At 45.6% G+C, this 22,071-nt stretch overlaps 1 protein-coding gene across 1 annotated transcript in view; it reads right to left on the bottom strand.

The window, feature by feature from the left end:
• Positions 1-166: 166 nt before the first annotated feature.
• LOC139219884 (SH3 and multiple ankyrin repeat domains protein 2-like) overlaps positions 167-22,071 on the bottom strand; it is a 134,754-nt gene continuing 112,849 nt past the window's right edge. Inside the window, exons 16-24 of the mRNA XM_070852268.1 lie at positions 20,727-20,862; positions 18,905-18,985; positions 18,763-18,771; positions 16,735-16,758; positions 15,641-15,679; positions 14,919-15,031; positions 13,999-14,104; positions 10,538-13,046; positions 167-695 (exon numbers count right to left, since the gene is read on the bottom strand). Coding sequence (XP_070708369.1) covers positions 167-695; positions 10,538-13,046; positions 13,999-14,104; positions 14,919-15,031; positions 15,641-15,679; positions 16,735-16,758; positions 18,763-18,771; positions 18,905-18,985; positions 20,727-20,862 — 3,546 coding nt within the window. The remainder of the gene's footprint in view (positions 696-10,537; positions 13,047-13,998; positions 14,105-14,918; positions 15,032-15,640; positions 15,680-16,734; positions 16,759-18,762; positions 18,772-18,904; positions 18,986-20,726; positions 20,863-22,071) is intronic.

Raw genomic sequence — 22,071 nt, 5'->3', positions numbered from 1 at the left:
ATGAGAGAGGACAAAAACAGCGAGAGGCAGCATCAGCTTGGACAAAACTTCTACCCAGTTCCACGACTTGAGATTATGTCTGATGAAGAGATTGGTAAAAGTGATCGGTAACACCTGCCTCTTCTCGGCCTCGACTCCACGCGTCGCCACCCCGCCTCCTCGGGGCTTATCTGTCCTGCAGCAGCTTGAGGGCCCTCTCGATGTTCATGCGGTGGCCCACCCTCGTCACGCCCAGGTCTATCAGGTCCTCTTTTTGCAGCGAGGGCAGGTGGGCGCCTTCGATCTCATTGTCCAGGAAAGCGTCCCTGTGCTCCCCCAGGTTGAGGCTCTCCAGCCAGTCCGCCACGTCGTGTTTGCTCCACAGCTCCATGGGTTTGGAGGCGAAGGGTTTGCCCGAGGCCGCCACCGCCTGCATCAGCGTGAGCGGCGAAGGGGAGCGGGAGCTGCCGCTGCCGCCGCACGAGGAGCTCAGGCTGTAACCGCCGCCGCTGCCCATGGGAGGGGTGGGCAGGCCGAAGACGTCGGTGAGGGTGGGCGACACGGAGGGCGGCAGTGAGGAGCAGGGGGTGAGGGAAGAGGCGGAGTCTGGCGGGCTGCAGGGGTGCGTCTGGGACGGGAGGCTGCTGGGGGGGGTGGAGGTGAGGGCAGCAGTGGCGGCAGCGTTGTTACGCATTCCTGAGTCTTCTGTGGGAGGCCTGGGGGAGGGGGGGGGAGACAGAGAGGTAAGACAGGTTAGACAGGCTTTTCAAAATAATGTACAACCCAAGACGACCTCAGTTCAAAGACACTCTGAATACAGACGTTGGATTCATTCTTCAGGAATATATTCTCTCTTCTTTTAGCTCATATTTGCTCTCCACCAGCTCCGAACAGAAAATCTGTCTCTGCTGCAGCTGGAAATGGGAAACGAGACTGAACCAGACAGTAAAGCTGTGGCCACAGAACAAAACAACGAGCTGAAAGGTGCTAAAATGCTGAGATGTGATGGTTCTGTGTGGGTTTGGGAGCTCTTTTACATCATGCATTCACTTCTGATTCATTTCTATTCAAATAAAACTGTACTGTATATATTTATGCATGTTTGTGTGTACGTACGGCTTCTTTCTGTGCTGTCGGCCCATGATGGAGAGTTTAATTGTGAAAATGTGGATCATTTCCAGACCGGCAGACAGAAGATGTGAAGCTGACGCCTGAACTGTGTAATAACGCTGCTGGAACAGAAGTTTGGTGCAGTAATGACGGTCTTTGCATTCATCTGAGGAGTGTTGAGAAAAACGACCCTACAGAGGGACATTAGAGTGAAACTGTGCTGAAGGGATCTGTAATGGTGATAAACCAACAGTAGGTGGTATCACAGGCAAACTTTCCACTGAGGCTGCTGCAGCATCCACACACTTCACTCTGTGGCCTCAAGTTTCTGCTGCTTATATTTGGGTTTTTCCTGCATCGGCTCTGTGTCTGCAGCCGTCCTGTGCTTCTATCATCTAACACACTCACACACTGGTGTTTGTTCAGTTTTTAAAATGTCATATCTTCATGTTAAAGCTAAAGGGGTCACAGACAGGAGCCTGCAGTCACTCCTAAAGTGAAATTTAAGACTGTTTTTCCTTTAACTTGTGAAGATAAATGTCATCTAATTAACTTTCTTCCTGTTTCCAGTTGATTTAGTAAAGTCTCTGTGAATTCCATTTCAGGTTACTAACTGTGTAAACAGAGGAGCAGGATGACCAGAGCAGACGTCATCACGCTCACTTGGACGTTATTTGGTGAAATGTAACGACCTGAAAGTGTTTTGTTTTGGGGAGGCGACACCATACGGGTCAATTCAAGAAAATCTGACAGTGTTTTAAAGTGGATCGACAGACGTGAGGCTCCTTGAAGACAGTTCCAGAGTTAAAGCCTCTTACAGTGGAAGAACTCCCGCCTATTAGTGAGTCTAATGGTTCGTTACAGTCACGTGAAACGGTCGCCGTGTCCGCGGTGACAAAGGCTGAGTGCACAGAGAGGCTGAGTGCAGCGCTCGCTCGGCCCGCCGGCTCTTAATGGACAGACGTGTGCAGCTACGTGAGGAGGGAGGCTTCTCTACTCCAGCCTTTTTATAGCCTTTACAGTACGAGCAGGAGCTGAATAACAGGATACCGAGGGGAGCGTCTCTCCTCAGAGAAACTTATACAGCAGAGGAATATTACCTATAATTCATCAGAATTAAAGGAATAAACCCTGACAGTTAATTTAGCATCCTAGAATCAGAACAACAGTTTAAAGGAGTGAGTGCTGGGACGTACGGACAAATTATTTAAAGAGTAACTTGACAGCTTACTTTATTATACCGCACATCGATTCCCATCTGTAGTGATGGTTTAAACAGAAGCTATTTGCCTTTTTGGAAAGACATAAAATAGTATTTCAGTTCTAGTCTACACTAGAAAACAACGGCCCACCCCTGCAAGAGGTCGCCAGATACATCTTTGGGGTTTCAAGATGATTAATGGGGTCAGGAGCAAATGTTGTTTTAGAGGTTCAGAGGAGTTAAACGGTTTCATTTCTTATGATGAGTCTGATTTTCTGCATCTGTGTCATCGTGGGAAGACAATAAGTAGTGTTGTGTGTGGATTCAAGGTCTAAGAACTCACTTTAACTATTAAAATCACATCAGAGGCCCTCGCTGACTTTAAGGTTCAGTAAATATTTGATAATATTATAATAGTGCCACAGACAGGACGTGGAGGTGAGACAGGGACAGACAGTTATTACTCTGGCTGGAGATGGACGTCACAGAGCTGCTGCAACACAAAACATCAGGCTTTCTTTAAACCTGCATCCGTTTTCTCTTTACAAATCTTTCTGGGTGTTTTTCTGCTCAGCGGCACCATCGACTGACTGACTGACTGACTGACTGACTGACTGTCAGTTAACCACAGTATGGCGCAGCGTGTTCAAAGTAAGACTAGCTGAGAGAAAAGACAAAGATAACACACGGTTGGTTTTGGTCTTTCCATGGGATGTGTTGACTAAAAGCTAAAGCATGTAAAGTTGAAACAGGAAGGTTGAAGTGTTGCTCTGAAAACACATATTTGGAGAACAAAAAAACTGTTCCTGTTATAAGAGCAGGCCTCAGCGAGACAGAGCTGCAATTAGAAACAAGTTCCTCCACGACAAGCAAAAACACCGAGCTGTGTGTGTTTTCTGTGTGTGTGTGTGTGCCCTCACATTACCTGCTGCCCCAGATGGAGGGATGTGATGGATGTTCTGATATTTGGAGCAGTGACACACAAGGATACCCCCCCCCCACCACCACCACAACACACACCAATCCATGCACAACCATCACACCTTCCTTCAACTTCCCCCAAGGTTTTTGCTCCCAATTGAGTTTTCTCTTCATACACTGATTGAATTGTGAACACAAAACTTGTGCCAACACTCGGACTGTTTTCAGAGTGCTGAGCCAAAGGCAGAAAACAGGCCAGATCTGACTTCCACACTTTGACTCCCCCCCCACCACCACCACCGCCCCACACTTGTGAGGTGCTACATGTAGCCTAGATCTCGCTCTTCCCTACTTGTAACATATGGAACAGCCTGAGGGGAAGTGAAGGGGACTGAGGGGGTCGTTCTGCCAAAGTGGAACTGGGCCATTGTTAGAGCGCTGCCTTCACCGAGCCTCTCTCACGCTCAGCGACACCACTTACACTTCTTCACTTTTCAACACCAGCTTCTCCACAGAACGTCATGTCGGATGGATGAGATGGAGACAGACAGACAGACAGACAGAGGACAGCGTTAGACATGATGAACACCATGTAGGAACACAAAAACACACTCAGGGGATGAAGGAGCAGGAGGAGGTGCATGGAGGAGCGTAACATCTTTATGAGCTGATGAGTCTGGTGTCTCCGGCTCTTCGGTCACAACATTTAAATCAGACCGGACGGCTCCGCTCCGCCTCTGATTAACACAACCGCACTGATGCTTCAAAATACTTAACCTGAGATCTGTCAAGCACTTCTCTAATTGGTATCCTGGTGTCATCTATTAAACACTTTTTGTTACAGGAGTTAAATTGATGTGAAAAGTATGTAATTGCCTATTAGACTAATTAGCACAGTGCCTCGTTTAGCTTCTCTGACCTTATTACCGTTTCTTTGCAGCTACCAAGAGTCACGTACACCAAAAGAGGACGGTGCTGTGCTATGAATTCCTCTCATTCGGCCGACAAGCGAACCAGATTATTTATGCACAGATGTAATTTCGCTAATTGCAAACAGGGTTCACACATTGTTCTGTGTTTGCAGCGGCGTCGCCTACAAAGATCGCTCGTGTCCACGAGGACGAGGAGAAATCCAAGCAGTCGTCGTCAGTGCTCGACGCGGGCAGATGACGACAAAGGTTTCATCATGTCTGTTCATAAAAAAACACACAAACTAAGAGCCAACAGCCACACTAGCAGCTCTGTGAGGCCGGAGTCCTTCTTACCTGGTGGCAAAACTTGATGTGTACTGACGAAATGCAGGCGGGCAGCAGGTGAGAAATGAAAATGATTGTGCAGAAGTGTATTTTTAACATCTAAATCAGCTGATATTCAACCTGAATGTGCCTGTCATGAGTTTTGGTGTCATTCTGCTTACTTTAAAAACAAAAAAAGGCAATTGTAAAAAAAAATAAAAGTTGGCACATCTAGCTTTGAAGAATGCAGGTACGAGCAGAGTGTGTGCTGTGGAAGTCACACACACACACACACACACACACACACACACACACACACACACACACACACAGCAGTAACGTTAGCCCTCTCTGGCCTTCATCACCGTGCGCTCGCTCTCTCGTCAGCTGAGCAGGTTTAGAGGAAAGTGATGCAGTGCTATTGATATCTGTGGTGGGAGACCTCGCCTTCACCACGCCCACACACATCGCATGACTCCCTGCGTCTTCGTAGCACACACCGGCTCACGCACACAGGGTCGCATTCATTGGCATGCATGCACACGCTGCCTTTATTTATAGAAGCCTGAATGCACACACACACACACACACACACACACACACACACACACACACACACACACACACACACGTAGAGACTGACTCGGCTGTGCTGGGTTACATAACGGTGGCCTACTAAAGCAGCGCGGCACGTGACCTGCGTGAGATGATGTTGAACTCTGCTGAGGGTTAGGCTTGCCATCCTCTTGCTCCATCTCTCTCTCACACACATACACACACACGTACAAACACACACACACACACACACACACACCCCTCCCCCGACTCAGGCTGACATCACTGCAGGCCTCAAGGCTGCTCTCATCAGCCGGTTGCTAGGCAACCCTTTCGTCCACAGGCACAACCAACGCACATTTAATCTGGGAGGCTAAGAGACAGGGATAAAAAAAAAAAAAGAGAGAGAAAAAAAAAAAAAAACACACAAATGTCCAAAAGACAAAATCTGATGTTACCACTGGTGCTGAAGCTGATTCCAACATACTGTGGAAGAAAGGGAGGGAGGGAGGGAGGGAGGGAGGGAGATTGTGCACGAGAGCAAGACAGCAAAGGATGGAGGGAGACGGAGAAAGAGAGCATGTGTGAATCTAGGCCATCTTCTGTGCATCTCAGTTGCCATCTGTTAGACGATCTCACAAGCAGGACCCTCTTTACCCTCCACAGGCCTCTTCCTGTGACGAGGTGCTCCCTGTCAGCACATCTCTGGCTGCCTGCAACCTTATCCTGTGCTGCGGTGCCTGGCAACCCGCTCCGTGAGACAAAGCAATGCGACGCGAAAACCCCCTCTGAGCACAGAGGCAGATAATCAGAGACCCCGGTGGCACACGAGTAAGAGCGGTTTAAACTCCATCTGACATGAGAAACGCACGCACAAACCCCTCCGAGCCGTAATCGAAAGGACCAGATTACAAGCAATTGAGTGATTTTAGCGGGATGCTCGGTGCCGCTTGAGGAATGAGGGCTGAATGCTGCAGTCACATCAGGGCAGGGTGACATCTGTTTATTTGATCCCACAGTGAACCAGTTACTGAAGTGAACTAAGCTAATCAGACCAGTCAACATTCCTTCAGAGCACACACACACAGATAGAAAAAGGCAGCCATGAGACTGTCAGCCCGGGTAAGTAGGTGACATTTCCTAAAAGAAAGCTATTTTTAATGTTTGGAATACAAAATACAGCAAATAGCAACTGCAGACAGGTAAATTACACTCACTTTAGATGAGCCTCAGCAGTGCATGTGTGTACATTCAACAAGTTTGACATTTTTACACAAACCTAACGCCTCATGACGGCAATTAAAACCACTAATTGCAAAGAAATCTGAATTAAAATCTGTGTGTAGCTTTGTCATTGTGAAACTGCACCTCCATCCATTACTGTAATTTCAGGTTCTCATCCTGCCTCCATCAAACTCTTTACTTCCATCTCTTGAAAGTAAAGTATAATCACCCACTTAGATCGGCTGAGAATATTCTTACCTACCTAGGAGTCCTCTAAATGAGGTTACACATGATCATTGTTTAAATGATGATTCCAGCAGACGTCACTTCAAATGTTACTGGATAATATTTCCCATCTATACGCAGATTGAATCTCCTTCTAATGAAAAACAGTGGAAATTAATCCAAGAAGCATTAGCGATACGTCCAAGCCGCGTGTTGAAAGGTGTTAAGTTTCACTCCTCCCGAGTGTAACTGCGTCAGTAAGCTGAGGAACTAATCTCCACGGGGTCTTTACTGCTGCGATAATGGCAGCTTAAGTGACACTGATATTAAACTGAAATTGGCCATCTTTCTCCATGTCTCATTTACGATAACAATTTCAACACATACGATCATGTGGCAGGTGTAAACGAAGTGTTTAATGCCCTATACGATCATGCTCCTGATGCACCTCCTTAGCATTTATCTGATCCTATAAGTCTGATGATTAAATGATCTGTGCAGCTGAAGGAGTGAAACCCATGTTTTGACTCTCTCGCTATCAATCCACGTTATAGTTAATGTTACCAGCTAGCTAGCTTGAAAAGCTAGCATACAAGTTATTCTGGTGTTTTTAGGAGATTCAGGTGCAGGACCACCACCCTTGGGACTGGAATAGTGCTGACTTTGGTTTGCATGCAGCCAGGAATACGAAGGCGGATGCTATCAGATTGGTGATGTGGCAAACGAAGGGGCTGATACGGGACTAAATGTAAATGAAATGCTCTTCCATCACATTTGGATTTTATGAGATGAGACATGAGACACTGGAGCCACAGTTCTACATCTGACTATAAACTGTATGGTCAATATTGGAATACAGAAACCTGGACTTTCTGCTGCGATCCTAAATTTGTCTAAATCAGTATAATATTTATATAAAAATAAAAACTCTATGTAATGTAATATGCTGATGCTGTTTTTTTTCTGCAGTGAAACAAACTAATCATTAAGACACTAAGTGAACATCCTCATGTTTTAGCCTTTGAGCTTCTTATCAAACATTTACATCCTGTACTTCAGCCAGATTTCACAAAGTAGCAATCGCTCACACTATATATGCAGACGACACTCAACTTTATATTGCTCTCGGACTGTGAAACAATGCCCTCAGATTTATGGCTGATATGCTTAATATTTATTGTTTTACATCATATGTACAGCCATGGTATTGAGCCTACCTTACAGATGTTTTTTTTCTGTGAATATGACCCTTTAGAGTACATAGATGCACCAAGAAGCTAAATTGTTTGATGTGTAAAGGTTCACAGAGTGTCGCTGTGTTTGTCTCCATGGGTTAGAGTCAGCAGGTACATAGCAGCCCAGGACATACAGAGGTGTTTTTCCTGGTCATGAAGTCTTCTTGAGATACATACACCATCTTCCAGATTAGTTAATGTCCCTGAGCTGATGGAGAGGATTGTGTCTTTTTCCCTTTTCCTTTTCATATTTAGTCCTCGTTTTAATCAACCATTTTCTTTTTCTTTTGTTATGGGTTTTATACATTTCAATACAAAACATTTCAAGTTTTCCTTGAGTATATAATTTACTATATATGTATAATATTTGTCTTGCTTTTGTATGCTTTGTTGTGGTGACGTCTGTGAATTCACAGCATCGTCTTGCTGCCTCTGTCGGCACATTCTTAAGCAATTCAAGAAGCCAAGTGGGAGGAATCAGCATCTGAAAAATAATCTAACACATACGTACTGTAATTGTCACAAAGAAGCAGACGTAAAAAGACTTTTCCCAGAGTGCAGCTCATGTTTGCAATAAATCTCACATGAGTCACATGACCCTAAAACAGCAACAAAAAGTAGATAAAAATGTCTGTTTTCTAGAAGTCACAAAAACCACCACTGTGTAAAACAATCCTCCCAGTTCAGCAAATCACTCCAAATGCATGGCTTGGGGGGGATAAACAGTTTACTTTGAGAGACTGCCAGTTTCATACACCTGATACTTCAGAGTCATAAAACTACTAAACAGCACAAAGAGACGACCAGATGAATTTTCACTTTACAGGCAAAGCAACTTTCTCACCAAAACACAATCCCAGTGAGAATAAAGGTGGTAATTACGTCATTAACTCAGCTGATTCATCATGCAACGTCTAACATTTGTGTATCATCTATTCTGCAACTACTCACATATCACATATGTTGGCATTACAATGAAATCAGTTTCACGTGGATACTGAAACGAGCTACGGTAGTTTCCATCTTCACTCACTATGTTTTGCAACTTTGAGACGCAAACTTCTCTAAATCATACCACGAAATCAATATGAGCAGCTGTGTTCACACAAATGTGTCCAACCAGACATCATAACATGATGGCTTCATTTCCTACAAACCACATAAAAGTGGAAACGGGGCTTTGGTGTGATGCGATAGCAGCCGATGGGACCTACCTGTGAAGATGGGAGACACAGAGGGCATGAAGAAAGAAGAGGTGAAGGAACTACAGGAGACTGGAGAAAATGGAGATGAAGATGGAGAGGCGTGAGCTGAAAATGAAATGAGTACAAGGTGTAAAGGTCAACAGACATGATTTTAAACTGCAGAGGATGGAAAGGAGGATAACATGATAGTATGTGGCGTGAAGCGTGAAGGAGGGTACACAAGGCCGGACGCAAGCAGCTGCTGGTCATCTCACTGTAATTACCGCCAAAGGACGTCACTGTGCTGATCTAACAGTGTTTATTAGATCAGAAGGCACGGACACCCAGAGCAATCAACTCTTTTCCTCTGCTCTCTGCCCCTCTTGGATGAGCGATGGGACCGTTCATACAAAATGCATGGGAGCAGTGAATTATTTATTGTGCTTTTTATTTCCCCCTCATACGGGGGAGATGTGAGTTTAAATAACCATGAGTTGAGCTCATTCAGGTGCATGGTCCATCAAAATGTTGTCCCAGTTTGTGCAAATTTGACTTCTGCATGTCCTGACCAGTCTAAAACATGGCTATGCGGGATGTCAATCTTGCTATACATAATGTACCATCCCTTAATCCTACCTATCAACACGCAAACTGCATTAACGTTCATATTTATTGCCTATAGTGCCTGTTAACTTCCAAGTGAACATTCAGTTGATGGATGTGACAGAAAACAAATAAATGTTCAACAGATAAAACGGCAAGAGGATGAGCTGAATAATGATGTCTACACATGCCACATTATAAAGAGAGGATTCAACTTCCAAGAGTAAAGTAAAAGTAAGTAAAACCTGTGCACACCTGAGATCCTGCAAAGCTGCTATGCTCTGGAATTCGCAATGTACCGTATATACAGTATATTAAGATGCACATGTACTGCTAGCCGTAACATTGAATCAATGAACCCTTCACATGATGTACAAGTACACTCCTGTAGAGTGTATATATCTATCTGTAAAAAACGTTCCACCATACCTCACATATAAGTCGTATATAAGTCAAAACAACCAGCTGAGTTGTATGTTCTAGACGTCCTAACCTTTGGTTGCTCGCTAAATGTACCAAAGTTGTAATAAACTAGATACAAATGACCACCACAGAATAAAACAGACTATCTTCACAGCTAGAGACGTCTCGGAATAACTGAGAAAATGTTTTTTTGTTGTATCTTGCCTGATCCGACCTTGTAATAACACAACACATCCTGGCATTTCTGAAACTTGTACGAAACTCTTACAACTCTCCAAAATTGGTAAAACAACACATAAGAGCTCAGGTCCACCGCACATATAATAGAAATACAGCATTAACAGATAGTCAAGTCCTCCTTTACACAATAGCAGATCCATGCTATGACACAACGCTGAGCAATGCTACGTGGAAATCGCCACAAAATCACTACACACTGTAAGAGTTGGGGTTTGTTCAGTCCATACAGTATTATTACAGTATATAAACAAGTCACCAACCACTGCAAAAAACAATGAACTTTAGTTAAAGATGAAGGAAGATCAGTGCTTCTGTAGGTCATGGGAAACATGGAAAACATGATGAATTGCAAACAACAAGATAAAAAAAAGAGGAAATCGTGAGGATTGATTTATCACATACCTTGTTCCAAAGGCCCCCCTGGTCCCTGTAGGGGAGTCGAGGCTTTCTCCTGGCTTGGGCGGCCTGTCGCGATTCATTTGCTGCAGAATGGAGCTCAGCTCGGTGATGACGGTGTTCTTGTTGTCTGGTGTAGATGGGGGGCTGCGTAGCTCAGGGGGCTGATCGCCCCACAGCTTGGATGTCCTTTGAGTAGGAGTCCTAGGAGGCTCAGAGGATGAAGGGGGAGGGGGAGGAGCCTGAGGCGGTGACCCGTAGGACTCCGGGGGCTCCTCAATGAGAGCGTCGTGATAAAGTGATGTTCTGTTGATGACGGACTTGCCCTTGGGTTTGGGTGGCACTGGGGGCCGATCCACCAGGAAGGCATGCCCGTCTGCGGTGGCGTAGAGGCTCTCCAGCGCACTGTCGCAGAAGCCTCCCTCTGACGACAGGGTGGAGATGCTAGAAACGGTGCTGGTGGTGTCCATGTGCTGAGGATCCCCGCTACTGCGGCTGTCTACCTCTTCGATGCCCGAGTCACCCACCCCTGACTCTTGGTCAGGTGGTGGAGGAGGATATGAGGGGGGCATGCTGTTCGCCACCCGTTTGTGTTGATCGGTGACAGGTGGCGGGGCGTGCGTGTGGTATGGGGGTAGAGGAGGTCCCCCATTCCTTCTCTGCTGTTGGAGCATCTCTGCAATGGCACTCGCCTGATCATCAGGAATATCAATACTGTTGGCAAACTCCAGCGGTGGGGGGAGGGGCTCTGAGAAGTCAAAATCCTCATCAATGTCAACTGATGCCAGAGGGGGAGGGGGAATGCGGAAGGGCAGTTTTACTGGTTCGTCCATGGATTCGCCTAAGGGGATGCTTCTCCTCCGTGATGAGGGTGGCTGAGGATTGGAGGACAGCATTGGAGCTTTCAGTGGATCGGGTTGGTTGGGGTCCTTCAGCTCAGACGGCCTGTTGCTGTCCTGCCCCTCCATGTCTTGGCTGTTCGCCTTGTTGCTTGCCTCTGTGCTGGTGTGGACCATCAACAGCCCAGCTGACTTGGGCTGCGATGTGTCTGCCACATCCGCAGGTGCACTTTTCCTCTCTTCAACTGTCTGATGCTGCCGTTCTTCCCTCGCCCCATCAGACTCATACTTCTGCTCTGTCATCTGCCTCCGCAGGCCGCCTCGCCCAGGCCGCCCCATTGTCGCTGTGGAGATCGCGGCAAAACTCGTCTCGATCCCGGAGCGTAGTTTGGTGTCAATAAACAGCGGTTGGTTGAGGTCTGGTTTGTGGCTTGGCTGAATAGGGAGGGACTGGGCTTCATGCTTGGGGGTTTGCTGAACCTGAGGAGGATTTTGTGGCTGATTCTGAGGATGGTTTTGTTGCTCCTTCATGGCCCGGTCACGAGCTGCCAGCGCCAGAGCCAGTGGAGAATTAGGGTCCAAGGGCTTGCCGGTGACAGGATGGAGGTAGGTCCCATTGGCCCTGTAGTGGCTCTTGGGAGGAGTGGATGGGAGACTAACAGGACTGTCCAGGTTGGGGCACTGGCCTGTTCTGGTGTTGAGAGGCTCCCGTACCACTGTGGGCTCAGGAGTGTTGAAATCCGTCATGTTGCCACTGCCACCCCCAACAGGGGGCCCAAGCTGTGATGCAGGAGGGGGAGCCAATATCCTTCGAAGCCGCTCGTCGCTACTGAACATGCCCTCATCGATGGACTTTGACTGGCGAAGGCGAGGGGTCGGTGTGGGACAACTGAAGTCATCATCCCCCATGTCTATTGACTGGAAGGCGATAGAGTGTTTTTTTGCCTCTAGCCTCTTCTCCCGGTCCCGTACTGCCCCGGCAATAGCTGCCGCAAAGGGGTTGCTAAGAGACATAGGGTCTTCAGGACGCAAGCCTCCACTTCCACCAATAGTGGGCGTGAGAGGTGGGTGTTCAGGCGTGGTGGGCTCGATCTCCATACTGCTACCCTGGCTGCTCTTGCCACTGCTGCTGGTGGAGGGCTCCTTGACGATGATGGTGGGGATAGGGATGGAGGAGCATGTTCGTTCTACAGGTGTGGTAGGCATGGAAACCGGGCCCGAGGGGCTTGCTGGCATGTGACATGTTTTCTCAGGACTGTCCTCAACATTGGGCTGCTTCACTAGCATGCCCTTCCTTCGAGCTGGTTTCGCTGGCACATACAGTGTCTTATTGCCCACCTCGGAGTAAGGGTTCTCTGGCACGGGCGTGCGCCCTCGAGTGCGTGTGCTCTCAAACTGCTCTGAGCTCTGGCGGAAATAGCCGCGCCTTAACGTACCAACGTCGGTGGTCCGGCTAATGGTCGTCACTGCATTGGGTGAGTTCTGGGTAAAGCTGGGTCGTGTGGTGCCGTAGCTCTTCGGTGCGGAGCCAGCGGCTGAGTTGTAGGCAGGTGGCGACGGGGGTGAAATGGCTGGGGGAGGAGGGATGTCCTCTGAGGTGTCCGGCATAGAGAGGCTGCGGGAGAACTTGAGCAGGGGAGGTGTGAGGAATCCCTGTTTCTCATCCTCCGATGTACCTTGGAGAAATGGAGCAGAAAGAAAAATGATGTGGGGACCTGGGGGAGACGTCCCTATTCTTTATTTCTAGCGTGGCGAGAAACGTCTCATTTATCGATGTAACCTTTATTTACCCAACACAGGAACACAGAGGCCACAGAACCGTAAGAAGAAATATCCTGCTGAGCTAATTTGACCAATTACCAAATATCACCAATTGAAACAGGGACAAAAATAAACATTTACATTAAAGACCTAACGCTGAATTAAAACTATTCAGAACTGTGGCAATGCAGTAGCTACTGGGGTCATGTCAAATCATCTCAATTAAAAGACCAAAATGGCAAACATTTCATTTATTTGTTCAGAAATATAGTGACATTTAGATATACAGAATAAGCTTCATGGGTATCTGAGAGGTTGTAGCCAGCATTTGGGGGATTCATTAAACCAGAGAAGGCTTGCACAAGATGCTTGTTAAGTTTAGTCACATCCTTCCTTTCATTTGATAGCTCTTAAATTGTGAACGTTAGGAGAGCAAGCGCCTTGCTCAGGGGCACTTAGTCAACGTGCTCTCAAAAGACAGCATTTCCCGTGCGATACATTTTCCCAGAGTGTCATCAAACCACAACACGCTCAAAGTGCTTTCAATGCAATTATTCTGAGAAAAGCATCAATTTTTTGTAATAAAAATGATGGCACTGCAAATCAAAAGAGCTGTGAGTAACATTAGCCTGCATGACGTCCCTCCAGTTCAGCAGTGAGAATGAGGTTTCAGCATATGCTTAATGACCTCCAATATTATCGCCTGAAAGCACACTTTGCTGACTGGATCATTCTAATTTATCTATAATTAGCTTTAATATTGCTTGAGCACACAAAGTAAGTCCTCTGAGCATTAATAGGATATTACAAGCTAAAAGCACAAGGTACTGCACATGCACACACACATTTACTGTACACACATCATACCTATGGACTTCTGCTTTTTGATAGTGCCCTTCTCAGGTATCCCCAGGAAGGCCCCTGGCACAGTGGGCGGCACCACTGCGACTCCCTGGCGGTCATGATACATGGACTGCAAACCAGAACAGACCCAGAACCAAACACTTTTCATTAGCTCTCTGCTGAACGTCAACTCGGAAGGGTTTTATTCTGTTTTATTAAAATAAGCAGATTCAAATTCACAGAATTGTATATTTCCATCAGGGACTTGATTTGTGGGGGCGGCACACACAACACAGCCCAAAATACACACATTTAAAACACAAAAATTAATATCGTACGCTCAAAAACCAAAGCAAACACCTTCAAAATGGTTTTTTAGTCTGCAGGTCTGAGAGCAGCTGTGGTTTACAGACTTCATTCACTATATTCAAGTCACTTATTTTATCGTATTTATGTTGGAAAACTTAACTCTATTTAATTTGTTATTGTTATGTTGTATATTTTCAACCCTTTTTATCCATTTTTTTCCATTTTAGTTTCGCTTTTGTTTATTAACTTTAATGATATTAGTAATATTAGTAGTACTTTTACATCTGTTATATTTGGTTTAGTCTTCTCATCGATTGTATCTAGTTTTTATTTCAATAATTTTACTACTCTTACTGTTATTAAAATTATTATTTTTATTTTCTGTCACATGAATTGGACTCAAAATGTTTTTTTCCCTCTAAAAGTGTTTTTTTACAGTCAACACTTTTGTTTCATTATCAGTTTGTCATCTGTGAAGCACTTTTACCTGCATTAACAAGTTCTACATGAAATACGTTTATAAAGTAACAAAACACAATGAATAATCTATATACTGTGTAATCTGTGTAATGAAAGATGTAATTTCAATGTATGTTCCACCTTTAATAATATCTATTTCAGTTCTTTTCACTTACATTCATATCAGTTTGTGTCACCAAACAGCGGCTGGACGGCCGTGGTTTGATTGTGGCAATCTTCATGTCAATAGGCGAGGACTTCTGGGCGTGCGTCATCTCCTCCACTTTATCTGCAAGATGAAGCGAGCCGTAACTGGTGAGCGACAAAGACGACTGGGACATGGACTTCAACTTGCAAAGCCTTAGTGAGGTTCTCATGGGGCAAACGCAAGCTAATCATTCACAGTGACCCCTCCCTGTATTTCCACACTCAACTGCTGATGAAACTGCAAAAAAAAACAAAAAACAAAACCAAAACATTGAAACAATTGGTTTTTTTTGGGGGGGTGGGGTGGGACAGGAGGACTTTGATGAAATGTGTCGGGTGTGTCCAGCCTTGCAAGCCGTGCAAGCTCTTTCCAAACAGCCGACTCAGCGACATCATCCAACTCTCAGGGTCGTTCCTTCATTAAACTTAAAATGAGCAACGAATTCAAAGTCTGTCAAGTTTGCTGTTTTTTCTTTTTAACCTGCAACGTGGGAAAAGGTGTCAACAGCAAATTTGGCAGAGCTGAACTTCCCTCTGGTGTGTGATGATGCCATCAGATAGAGTCCACCTGAAGGGTCTTGCTCAGAGAAGCTACATGCTAGCCCTGATCTAGCCTCCGGACTGCAGCGCCTCCCTGGCTAGCTCAGTCTGGGATGGAGAAAGCTTCCATGCATTAGGGGGGAGTGATTACTTAGAGTGACTTGGAAAACAATCCTCTTCTTCTGCGCATCTACACACAGAGGAGAGGAGTGGGAAAGGGGGGAGGTGGGGGAGAGGAGTGGGAAAGGGGGGAGGAAAGGAGTGTCAATGACCTTAACTACAGTTAGAGCTAAAACACAAACACACACACACACACACACAGAAAAACAGAAGAAAATACACGTTCTCCTCTTGCTCTCCGATCAGTCTCCCAATTGGATTGCAGCTACAGCACATCAGACAACATGCAACACGGTTGCCCTGGAAACCTATCGGTGAGTGAAACATTTCCTGGAATAAACCTCCTCCTCAAACACACACACACACACACACACACACACACACACACACACACAGTCACACACAGAAGCCTACAACACAGGAGGGAAAAAAGAAGGCACACATGAAGAAAAGAAACATGACAGAAAAGCTTTTTAGGTCAGGTAAAATGAACAAACATTCACTTACAGCAACAGTGTTGTGTTTGTTTTTCACTCACGTATGCACAAATAAAATGTGGTGTGATTCCCCATCACAGGTCTGATGCTATGTTCCTCTGCGTTGGAAGCTGGAAATTCTCCCAGAAATTATAATTACTGGCACTCGCTGCTGTTTGTGTTGCAAGTGGAGATTGTGGGTCTGCCTGCACGACGCACTCTGACGTCAACTACTCCTTTTAATCTAAAGTGAATAATGGGGCTATTCAGCATCCGCACGGAGCTATAAAGCCAAACCAAGTCCAGAAGAGGAAGAAGCAATCATCTGTGACTGTGAACAAGGGACACGGGAGCTTTAACGCCTTCCAGTTTGACATCAATGCAACATTAAACCATGCACCAACAACATTTAGTACACAATGACGTTCAAAACAGCTGTAATTCATGCAAACGCACGACGGGCGTAACGCCATTTGGTTTCACTGAAAGTCAAATGACCTCATCGGACAAATCAAACTCTACTAGAAGTAATTGTAAAGAAATACAACAGAGTTGTCAATCACAGTGAGGAGGGTGGGGAAGGTGTGTAACATGAAGCACTCATTGGAAACTGGACTGGATCAGATTAAACATGCCTACGGTAACTTACCACCTTTCTTTTTCCTTAGAGTGGCTTAAAGGGGTGACAGAAAACATTTCTGAGTCTTTGAAGCACAAAAACAGACTCAATCCTTCTTAGACGAACAGAAAAGTGCTTGTATTGTCACTTTGTTTGATATTTACAAAAAGTATTCAGTGTGTTTCCATCTATTCATTTGATGCTTCCTATAATTTACATTCAGACCTTCTCTTACATTCTGCTGCCAACAATACTATCACTACTATAAATGTAGAAAAGTCAAGAATGAAATGCAAATGTGTCAAATAAGCAGCACTGGAGGAAACATGCTGACCAGAGGGATCTCAGCAATTTTCTGCAATGTAAGTAGATTCCCTCTCCTGTCATTCATTTATTCATCCAGCCTTCGTCTCTCTGCCTGCTCTCTGCTCACCTTTGACTCACGGCTCAGCGCTGCGATTACTAACCATCGATAAGTGTGCACAGTGCGTCACAAGCTGCTACTGACAACAAAGCACCCTCCAAGCTAATGATGCTATGCTAGTTTTTCTTTTTTGTAATGAGAACACGGTGAGAAACGTCCCAATGTGACCTGATCTTTAAACTGCTTGTTGTCCTCAAATGTAAATACATTTACAGTAAAATGAACCAAAACATGAACAACGTCATATTTGCAAAAGTGGTTGCAGATTGACAAATCAATTAATCAATTAAGTGTTCCAGCAGAGTTTCTTTTTACAGGAGACCTGAAACAAACATCCATTAAAGCCATAATCCCTCAGATTTTCATGAAATCAGACTGTTTTTTCTGCAGAAGCCATTCATCGTCCATTGCAGTTTGTGTTTTGCTGCTACCTGCATGCATGAGAGGTTCCCAGGAAGATGACACATGCATATAATCTCATTGATAACAGCCTCATATATAACAGTTCGCTCTCTCTGCACCACGTCAGGGACGTATTCAGCTACATCTTCACTGCTTCACGTAAAAAAAAACGTCCCGCTGTTAAAAACACATGGTGGCTTTTATTGTGAAGCAGCCACAGGAAATGCAATATGATTATCTGTCACCGTGGCACTTTTTCTAGTCGTTTATATGTTTTTTTTTGTAAGATAACAGCAGAGGAAGGAGCAGCTGCAGTGAGCCCACATGCTCGTTCACACACCTCCACCTCCTCGGCAACATGAACTCTTTCTCCTGAGTCCCTCTGCCGTGTGGACATGTGGGGAGCTGCTTTGTTGGATTTGTTTGGCTGCACTGTAAACAGCACACCACTTCACTGCTCAGGGAGTGCAGGCTGTTGTATTAAACCACACTTGGCGTTACCGCGGTAACTACAGGTGTCGCCAAATCAACAAGGAGGGAAATCTCACTAACTTTACCATAATAAATGACCTCATAATAAACCTTCAGGGGGGATGTGACGTGCTATTTCACAATAAAAGCCTTGTAATAAATGGGTGTGACTAACGTCTGGTCATCTAAACTCATCATGAGAGTTGAGTCTTGCGTCTCTCCACCTTCGCTTAATAATTTCCTGAAGTTCATTACTCCCACCCTTCTCTCTCTCATGCTGCCTCCCCTCCTCCCCTCCTCCCCTCCTCCCCTCCTCTCTCAGCCCAGTTCAGCACCGATGTGGCCTCTTATGTCTCAGAAACGCTGACTGTCCTGTCTGTCAGAAGGTATTAGTAACACACAGAGGCTCCTCTGACCGGCTACTCATCTCACACACACACTCACACACACATATAAAAACACACAAAACAGCTCAAACTATCATACTAGACGCCATATTTTTGACATTTGCTCCTTGTGGCCACAGTGACAGCTGATGGGTCTGGAGAAGCAAGAGTCCGTCATGCATAATGGCAAAGGAGGGCAGAGGATGAGGAGGGAGGGAAAGCTGTTTCCTTCTTTTTCTACAAGTCCAATCGAAGCAAAAGGATCAAATAATGGAAACTTAAATTGCATTAGCGGGAACAAAAGCGTCATTCAGCCGATGGATGATGCAGTAAAGCGAAATGGAGGCAAAAGGTTATGCAGCATCAACTGCTTACCTTTATCCACTATTGAGAGATTAACCAATCAATGAGGACAAGAGAGAGGAAGAGAAGAGAGAGAGAGAGAGAGAGAGAGCTGCTGTTAGACACTGACTTCCTGGTGACGTTCTGAGGAAGAGGCGAACCGGGATGCTCTTACCGAGTTCCTCCAGTTCAGAGGTCATCGACTTGGAGCGCATAGACAGCGCCGTGGTGGGGGCTCTCTTTGGTGGGGGAGGAGCTGAGACAGAGACACACAAAATGTACACGTCATGTGGTTTTAATCAGAAAAAAATAAAGCAGCATTACATTTTATCCTTCACTGTGTTCACGAATTAGAATTATTACTTAAAGTCTGTCTGCTGACACCGGAGCGTTACTCAGTGTGAATACAGAGTCGACTTAATCAGCGTTTGGTATTGGCAGCGTCAGTAACGGAGGGAAAACTGGTGAATAATGTGATCCACGTCCTCGGCTAAGGGTTAAGCTTCAAAGCTGGAGTTCGGGACTTTTGCATATAAATGAAAATCTGTTACGTTCAAGCCCTCAAACCAGTTCACACAGCGCTGACCGAGCCAATCACCGCTAAGTGAATCTCACAGTATAGCAGAGTTTTTAAATCTGGTGTTTGTGCTGCCGCCGGCTGCTTACATTTACCAAACCCACCTGTTCCAACATGCATATTCCCTGTGACTCACTCGATCATATCTATACCTTCCACGGTCTGTTTTTAATGTATTTTCTACCATTTTAATGTACTTTATTGTCTTTTACCTTGAGAGTATTATCATTATCATCATTATTATTTACCAGCAGTGACTGATTTGCGACCACAGTAAAGGAGGAGCAGCTACAAGTGTGGTGGAGCCTAAACTCTGTGTTCAGTGGAAGGAAATACAGTGTTTGTAAAGTGCGATGGCGTAGGCCTGGGGTGTCCAAACTACGGCCCGTGGGCCAACTACGGCCTGCAGGAAATTCTAAAACTGTATTGGAATGCGAGATGGAGTTCCAGCTGGGACAGGCGAGTGCAGAGGAATCTACGGTGTCCGCTGAGGGGCAAGAAAGTGGAGGTAAGGCTGTTGATTCGAGCACCAGGGCTCTAGCACAGACTGTTTCAAGCTTGTGGGCTCTGTGCTGCAGCGGTTTGATTCCCTGAGATCAGAAATGGACCAGTGTTGAAGAGAGAAGGAGCTCTTCATGAGCTCAGTGATCCTCTCTGGTTGGCAGGTTTAGTGGATCTCACTGATCACCTGATCACCTGATCACCTGAACAAGAGCCTACAAGGTAAAGACCAGCTTGAACCACAACTAATAAATGAAAGCCCACTAATGGAAAGACTGTTTTTTTTTTTCTTGAATCATATTCAGTTATCAAGCAGAGTTTATCTACATTTGATTGATTTGGCAACTTTAATCCACTACAGGTGAGGCAATATACATCACCTGTAGTGGATTAAAGTTAGCAGTATAGTACTTCTAGTGAGTGGTCCAGCCCTTTGGATGTTTTTCTGTATGTGGCCCTCAGTGAAAAAAGTTTGGACACCCCTGGCGTAGGTGTACGTCATAACCACGACAGTTTCTGTGATCGCTCTCTCTGCAACACTGAAACTTTTGACAGAAGAAGAAATAACATAATAACACTCTTTCCTGCTACGACGCTAATGTTCTTGATGATTCTTCTAAAAGTTACTCCCTGACCTCCTGGTGCTGTGGAGTGTGTGTGGAGTAAATCCTGCTGCCTCTGAAGGACGTTATTACAAAACACAGCATCACTGCAGTAACGGTGGGACAACTGTGAGCAGATCCATGCAGCAGGAGGGTTTTCACACCATTTTACCACATGGAGGGGGGGCACAGCTGCTCCACACCTGAAGCTGCTCGTTATTATTTCCTGTTCTGGTTTTGTTTTGTGGGGGGGGGGGGTCACTCTCTGCACAGGCTCTCTCTCCCTCTGTGAAGCGTAACCTTGCAGGTCGCTGTACCTTTTTTGCGCGCCGTGTCCTCGGGGTCCAGATTCCGGCTCACCGTCACCACCTTGATCAGGAGCCGGTTGCCTCCCTGGCGGATCATGTTGACCACCTGTCTGTGGCCCACCTTCACCACGTTCTCCTGGTTCACCTGCCACGACAGACACAACAGAAGAAAATCAGAAATCCTCACATGTGCAGAAAGCTGGGAACATTTTTCTCGGCCGGTATAATGCGACACGTGGTCCTTCGGTTAATTTATACAGCGCCAGCTCATAACAAATGTTATCTTCAGACGCAGGTGTAGACGAAACTCAAAAACTAGTTATAAATGTTAACGTATTGACAGCGGCGACAAAACCATCTCTGAAAACCAAATGTAAAGCAACAATCCTTGACTTTTATTCTAAAAACATTATAAAAAAAACAACAATGGTGGAAAAAAAAAGCAAGAAACAAAACGAGGGTTACTCATAATGTTCTGCAGACAGAGGTTTGCAGCAGGTGCTGTCTGACTGTCACTTTAAGCCCGTGGCGGCCTCACGCTGCCACTGATGCTATTTCCAGGTAGAAAGCTCATCAAAGTGACTGACAAATGATGCGGCAACAACTTGACCGACCGCAGGGAAGAGAGCGGCTCCAGCATCACAACGGAATAATACCGAACATGTTCTGAGGGTTTACGTGAAAACCTGGAAAATGGAAAATTTACTTCTTGAGAACAGGATTAGAGGCTGTGCACACACCTGTGGTCAGGTATCCTGACTGACGGCCCCTCTGTAAACCTGGAAAAAGGCTTTTTCAAAGGCCCAGTTTGACTTTTCTCTTATTTCCTGTTAGTGCTTAAAGATAAAACATATTTATTTGTTGTGTTTTAACTGTCAGAATAGTGTGCTGTAAAAAAAGATTTGATGAATTTTGATGCTTTTTTTAATTTATATGATAATAAATGGGTGTTTACAGTCGGGTTCTTGGAGCAGGTGCGGCTCACAGCACTGACCAGACTGAAGAGTTAAATATTAAACCTGGCCGTGTGTTTAGATGGTGACTGGGTGTCAGCGCCTCCTTCCTGTCCCACTGCGTACCTTTAGAATTGCAGTATTCATGTTGGCAGCAGGAGAGGAAACCCTGGATGCTGTGCTCACACCCCCCCACTGAAAATTCGGTTATAATTAAGGACGACGTGTGTGTGTGTGTGTGTGTGTGTGTGTGTGTGTATCGAGTTTACATCCACCAGTACAGTCATCTGGTGCCCAAAACGCTCCCTAACCTCCACCTGGTTCTAAACTCGACTCTAAACCAAGTCTTGACTCTAAAATGCTCCTCAGAGGTTTTAAGGACCAGGCAGATGTTCCTCATA

The sequence above is a fragment of the Pempheris klunzingeri genome, chromosome 1 (genome assembly GCF_042242105.1).
Source record: "Pempheris klunzingeri isolate RE-2024b chromosome 1, fPemKlu1.hap1, whole genome shotgun sequence".
NCBI lineage: Eukaryota > Metazoa > Chordata > Actinopteri > Acropomatiformes > Pempheridae > Pempheris > Pempheris klunzingeri.
This window is presented reverse-complemented; position numbering and strand designations above follow the sequence as displayed.